General features: G+C 55.0%; 1 protein-coding gene across 1 annotated transcript in view; it reads right to left on the reverse strand.

Annotated features, from left to right (window-relative positions):
• The window catches only part of LOC106821309 (calcium/calmodulin-dependent protein kinase type II delta chain-like), a 136,655-nt gene that overhangs the window by 42,306 nt on the left and 87,303 nt on the right, over positions 1-7,046 (reverse strand). The window contains exons 11-14 of the mRNA XM_014826065.1: positions 4,917-5,039; positions 3,549-3,632; positions 3,066-3,108; positions 2,786-2,869 (exon numbers count right to left, since the gene is read on the reverse strand). Coding sequence (XP_014681551.1) covers positions 2,786-2,869; positions 3,066-3,108; positions 3,549-3,632; positions 4,917-5,039 — 334 coding nt within the window. The remainder of the gene's footprint in view (positions 1-2,785; positions 2,870-3,065; positions 3,109-3,548; positions 3,633-4,916; positions 5,040-7,046) is intronic.

Genomic DNA, 7,046 nt, shown 5'->3' on the forward strand with positions numbered 1-7,046 from the left:
AGGATGGAGGGAAGGAGGGAGGGAGAGGGAGAAAGAGAGAGAGAGAGAGGGGAGAGGAAGGGAGGGAGGGAAGGAGGGAGAGAGAGAGAGAGAGAGAGAGAGAGAGATATAGAGAGATAAGAGCACTCGTACACTAATCCTATCACTGTCGGCCGCTCATCATTACGCAACCTCTCCTGAGATGAGAACATCAACTGCGCTCTTCGCGTATTCCCTTAACAATGGCTTCACCTTGTTCGCTCGGCTAGTTTAGTGAAATTAGAGTAATTATTTATAATATATAATTAGCTACAGGAGAGATAGATGGAGATAGAAAGAGCGGGAGAGAGGGAGGGAGGTAGGAAGGGAGAGAGAGGAGAGAGAAAAAGAGAGGAAGAGAGAGGGGAAGGATGGAGGGAGGGAGAGGGAGAAAGAGAGAGAGAGAGAGAGGGGAGAGGAAGGGAGGGAGGGAAGGAGGGAGATAGCTCATGCCAACGGCACGTCCGGTTAGTTCCTGTCACGAATGCCAACGTACAGGTACGACAGATTCACGGGAACATCTCATCACGAATGCCAACGTACAGGTACGACAGATTCACGGGAACATCTCATCACGAATGCCAACGTACAGGAACGACAGATTCACGGGAACATCTCATCACGAATGCCAACGTACAGGAACGATAGAACCACGGGAACATCTCATCACGAATGCCAACGTACAGGAACGATAGAACCACGGGAACATCTCATCACGAATGCCTACGTACAGGAACGACAGAATCACGGGAACATCTCATCGTCAACGCCTGTGATCTAATATTGTCGTGACAATAGACAGCATGGAAACATCCTGCCATGACAACTGATAGCATGGGAACGTCTTGTCGTGACAATTGACAGCATGAGAACATCCTGCCATGACAACTGACAGCATGGGAATGTCTCGTCATGAGAACTGACAGCATGAGAACATCTTGCTGTGGTCATTCCAAGCATGAGAACATCCTGCCATGACAACTGACAGCATGGGAATGTCTTGTCATGACAACTGACAGCATGAGAACATCTTGCTGTGGTCATTCCAAGCATGAGAACATCCTGCCATGACAACTGACAGCATGGGAAGGTCTTGTCGTGAGGAATTATGACATGGAAACATCTTGCCGTGAGTAATGATGGCACGGGAACATCTTGTTACGATGCATGACGGCATGCGAACATCTCGCCGTGACGAATGACGGCATGCGAACATGTTGCTGCGAATAATCACGTTAGAATGTCGCTCAGATATGAATGACAGCCCTGATGACAACATCTCCTCCCCGGCAACCTGCGAATGCGTACCCGCTATCAGCAAGGGTAGGCTTGTATGATGTGATTGGGTTATTTGCTTGGTAGGATTTCCACGACGGGAATCCCGTTGCCGACGCCTAGTCGGGCAGGCGCTGACAGCACGAAGAGACAAGCGCGTTGATGAAGGCGTCAGCGGCGACGCGCCTCTCCCCTCCGGTGGGAGACTGCACAGCGTCGGTACGAAGGCCTGGTTGCCACCCTACCCAACACACACGCAGAATGGCTGGCTGCCTAAATATTTAATGAGCAAACAGTCGTGATAATACACTAGGCTGGCTGTTGACACATCGACACAAACACACATCTACAGGCGCACTGCTTCGGCTCACACGAACGGGCGGCAATTCAAAGGCCAGGATGGCGCGCGCTATATGTCGATGTGGCGCAGCACGGTATGTATGCGTAGCGCCGAACTCTAGCGCGTCACGTAATGCGCGTATGCTAGCATGAAAGACGTATTATAAATCATACACACGCACACGCACACACGCGCGCGCGCGCGCCTGCCCGCGTATATGCCGTGCGTTCGTACCTACGAGTGTCGGTCCGTGTGGACAATCGTTTGTACACGTGTGCGTGCGTGCGTGCGTGCGTGCGTGCGTGCGTGCGTGCGTGCGTACAAAGGTGCGCACTTGCGTCTATGAGTGTGTGTTCATGGTCGTGCATGGCACAGCACTTGGAGCGTTTCAATAAAATATAATGCTAAATAAATACGAAATCTATTTACTACCAAAGTCTTAATATGTTTCTATACTTTCTTTCCCCTATTATTGACGACAATTTCCTGTAAATGCCGTCCAAATGCTCATCTGCAACAAACACTAGTTATCAGTGCAACCTGGTGGCCAGCATGACCAGGTAGACAAGCACACCCTGGTGGTCAGTCACCTTGGTCCTCAGTCAGCCTAGTTATCAGCGCAACCTGGTGGTCAGTCACCCTGGTGGTCAGCACATCCTGGTTGTCAGTAACTCTAGTTCTCAGCGCACCCTGGTCCTCACTCACCCTAGTTATCAGTGAACCCTGGTTGTCAGTACACCTTGTTGCCAGCGCACCCTGGTAGACAGCACACGCTGGTTGTCAGTGCACTTTGGTTGTCCGCACACCCTGGTTGTCAACATGCCTTGCTGGTCAGCTCTGTCTAGTGCTTAGTGCACCTTAGTGGCTAGCGCTGATGACCTGGTGGTCAGAAACCCTGTTGGCCAGTTGTGCACTCTCTTTGTGCACGACGTCCAGCTAGATACCCCCGTGCGTCGTCGACTTTGACAGCTCCCACCCCCCCGCCCCGCCCCACAACCGAAATCAAACTACTCGACAGCAACTTAAGAAGGAACCCGCGGCGTACGTTCACCCCCTCCCCCCCCTCCCTCCTCCGCCACCCCAGCATTCCTCCTCAGGTTTGAGTCGCGTGCGCGCGGATGTGCGGACGTGGCGGGTCGCGACGCTGCTCACCTTTCACATCCTCGTCCTCCAGTGTGGCGCTGCTGTCACTCGACTCCTTCACACCGTCGTTCTTTTTGGTCAACAGGCTTCTGCCTACAGCGAGGCGGAACACAAAAATTGAAAAGATCGCGTTCGCGGCGCGAGCGCGATTTAGGCAGACGGCCCACACAAAACCGAGACACACGCGCGACATTTACACAGGTTTGCTCTCCCTCACCGAAAAAAGAGAAATGCGCGAGAGGTTTCGAAACGAGCCGAATGGCGTACGTACGCTGAACTTGATACTTACTAGAAAAGTTCCTAGTTGCTAACATGGTGGTCAAGATGGCCCCCTGTCGAAAAAGCAAAGCAGAATCGGCAAATGTTAATTCAATCGAAGAAGCAAATAAAGCAATTCGTGTGCAGCACATGGCTAGAGAATTCACACGTGTGGTGAAGCTGCAGTGCATACACGCGAAGAAACGTAGCCGTGAATTTAACGCTGCAGCGAGTCGCGCTCACTGCAAGCGGACAGACACCACTAGCAGAGCACCGATTGGAGGATGTACCACATCGCCCCCTCTGCCGTTACAGCACTGACAGTACGAACATATATTACGGATCCGACCCTGCAGCAGCGTTCAACCATCACAAAGTGAATGGCAAGAACCAGCCCTCCTCGCAGGTAGGACGGGATGGGGTAGGGGAACGAGATCGTATCGAACGAGAGGTATCACGTTCACGGAGGGGGGAGGATTAGCAGCAGGGCGCACGGGGGAGAAGCTGCACCTACCTTGAGCTTTCTGCGGGCGTTGAACTTCTTCAGACAGTCGACCGTCTCCTGCCTGTGCATCATTGAGGCGACGCGCTCGCGTTGCTGAAACGAGATATCGCACCGTCAGTGACACTGACCGAGCGCGCGCAAACACGGCTCGGTGTCGCAGGCGCGCGCGCGTACGTCGACACGGGTCCATCGTGCGTCCCAGTGCACGTGTGCGCGTGCGTGCGTGTACAAACGCGGATGCCACGCGTGCGAGTGCACGCTTCCATTTCAAAACGTGCGCGTGTCAGTGAGGCAATGCACTGGAGGGAGAAACACGAACCGAATAACGTTTACGCGGTAGCTTCGCCTTCAGGTTATTAATTAGATGGCTTTTTATCTTACGATATCAAAGAGAATTAACGTTAGATCATGTTTACACGGGTGATAACTTCACACGTAACAGTCCATGCTATTAGGCAGCTGGCAATCATGAATTTAATTTAGTGGTAGTTATTCTCTCTACGTTAAAACACCGAATTACTAACAGCACATTAAACGTACACAACGTAGCGAAGGCATTATCAGGCACGAGGCAAACACACGACCTCATCCTACTCATACGTCTAAACTATATGCAGCGCGACACATGTCTGCCGTAACAGTCACACGTTACAAACAACCTTCTCGATCAAGACAAGTGGCGGCTGAAAGCGAGAGAACAAGAAACGATTACCAAGCCCCGTAAGTTCAGAAGATCGATACGCTCGTCCCCGTGCGACATCGGTCCGACGAAACAAACAACACACACCGCCCCGGCTACAGCCACCTGATGCACATCTGATGACAGCGTCTTCTCTACTGACTTCACAATCAAACCCACCCACCCGCACACACACAGACACACACCTACCCCCTACAGTACACCCAAACACACACGCACACACACGACTGAACTACGTCTTGCTGCGGTACCGGTGCCGGCACACTCTAGGAAGCAGCACGTGGCAGCCGGCGCACATGTCAACAAACAACAGAACAGCACATCGAGCAGCACTACGACTACGGCGACGATCACGGCGCCAGCGACAACGCTGACGGTCGTCATGACGAGGACGAGGACGGTCGCCGTGGCAACTACGACTGCATGCACATGGCGACTCGGGCGCCTGTGGCCGGCGGTGTTAGGGCGAGTCGCGGCGTTACCGCATGCGGGCACTACTTGACCTATCTAAGTGCGACGTCGATCTACGGTCGACCCGGCGCCGCCGCCACGAAGCGACAAGCGAACAGCGCCGAGTGACGGATGAACGGACGCATGCGCTGCTGTCCCCAGCAGGCGCGCCCGACCAGGCTCCCGCCGTGTGCGCCGCTGGGCGGTGAAAGCAGAGCATAACTCACGCAGATCCACGGATGCTTGAGGGCCTCGCCCGCGGTGATGCGCTTGTTCGGATTCACGGTGAGCATGCTGTTTATGAGGTTCTTCGCCTCGGGAGTGACAGAGTCCCACTCGAGGGCCGGATACTGCAAGCACACAACGCAGAGAGACATGTTGAGGCGCGGCACGCAGTGGCGGCGGCGCGGTGGTGCGCACTTACGCAGATCCACGGGTGCTTCAGCGCCTCCGCGCACGTCATGCGCTTGCCCGCACTCATCGACAGCATGCTGCTTATGAGATTCTTCACCTCGGGCGTGACAGTGTCCCACTCTGGCGATGGGAACTGCAAATACAAATGGACAGAGGAACCGCGCCTGTAGGGATCGCGTGGCGTCGCCGCCGCCGCAGACACCCCCCCTCTCCGCAACATCTCGAACGTGAGGCAAGCGGCTACCCTCAGCGGCAGCATACTTGTGGAGGGGTCGAACAACGCAGTTGCATTGCTTTCGATTTATGTGTGCGCTAAGTACCCCTGTGGGCTAACGCGATTTGCAAGGAAAATTGGTTTCGAGCAATGGTTTAAAGTGAAACTGTTAATGACTTTCGCAGCAGTTAAATCTGTGCTAACGCATTTAAAGCATGCAAAACACTGGGTCACTATAGTGTCTGCACTTTTAACGAATGCCGTGCACATATAAATGAACGATTGATTCCAGAAGCTGGGATTGCTACTGACACAGATCTACTCCCCGGAACTGCAACGATGCCCTTGCTTCTGATCTAAGAAATTGCAATTAGTATCATTGCCATTGCTGGGCAAGCCACCAGGCTTAAGGCCACCAGGCTTTAAAGGTTACCCTTTAGTTATCACCACCCACACACTGGGCAGCCCACCACACGGACAGTAACAACTGTCACCACAACCCAGGCAGCCCATCACACGAACAGTAACAACATGTCACCACAGCCCGGGTAGCCGACCACGCGGGCAGTAACAACATGTCACCACAGCCCGGGCAGCCGACCACGCGGGCAGTAACAACATGTCACCACAGCCCGGGCAGCCCACCACGCGGGCAGTAACAACATGTCACCACAGCCCGGGCAGCCCACCACGTGGGCAGTAACAACATGTCACCACGGCCCGGGCAGCCCACCACGCGGGCAGTAACAACATGTCACCACAGCCCGGGCAGCCCACCACGCGAACAGTAACAACATGTCACCACAGCCCAGGCAGCTGACCACGTGGGCAGTAACAACATGTCCCCACAGCCCGGGCAGCCGACCACGCGGGCAGTAACAACATGTCACCACAGCCCGGGCAGCCCACCACACGGACAGTAACAACATGTCACCACAGCCCGGGCAGCCCACCACGCGGACAGTAACAACATGTCACCACAGCCCAGGCAGCTGACCACAACGGACAGTAACAACATGTCACCACAGCCCGGGTAGCCGACCACGCGGGCAGTAACAACATGTCACCACAGCCCGGGTAGCCCACCACGCGGACAGTAACAACATGTCACCACAGCCCGACCACACGGACAGTAACCACGTCACCAAGACCCAAGCAGCTGACCACGTGGGCAGTAACAACATGTCACCACAGCCCGGGCAGCCCATCATGCGGGCAGTAACAACATGTCACCACAGCCCGGGCAGCCGACCACGCGGGCAGTAACAACATGTCACCACAGCCCGGGCAGCCCATCATGCGGGCAGTAACAACATGTCACCACAGCCCGGGCAGCCGACCACGTGGACAGTAACAACATGTCACCACAGCCCAGGCAGCCGACCACGCAGACAGTAACAACATGTCACCACAGCCCAGGCAGCCGACCACGCAGACAGTAACAACATGTCACCACAGCCCAGGCAGCCCACCACGCAGACAGTAACAACATGTCACCACAGCCAGCCCGGGCAGCCCATCACGCGGACAGTAACAACATGTCACCACGGCCAAGGCAGCCCACCACGCAGACAGTAACAACATGTCACCACGGCCCAGGCAGCCCATCACGCGGGCAGTAACAACATGTCACCACAGCCCGGGCAGCCGACCACGTGGACAGTAACAACATGTCACCACAGCCCGGGCAGCCGACCACGCGGGCAGTAACAACATGTCACCACAGCCC

Source organism: Priapulus caudatus, unplaced genomic scaffold (assembly GCF_000485595.1).
Source record: "Priapulus caudatus unplaced genomic scaffold, Priapulus_caudatus-5.0.1 Scaffold4, whole genome shotgun sequence".
Lineage (NCBI taxonomy): Eukaryota > Metazoa > Priapulida > Priapulimorpha > Priapulimorphida > Priapulidae > Priapulus > Priapulus caudatus.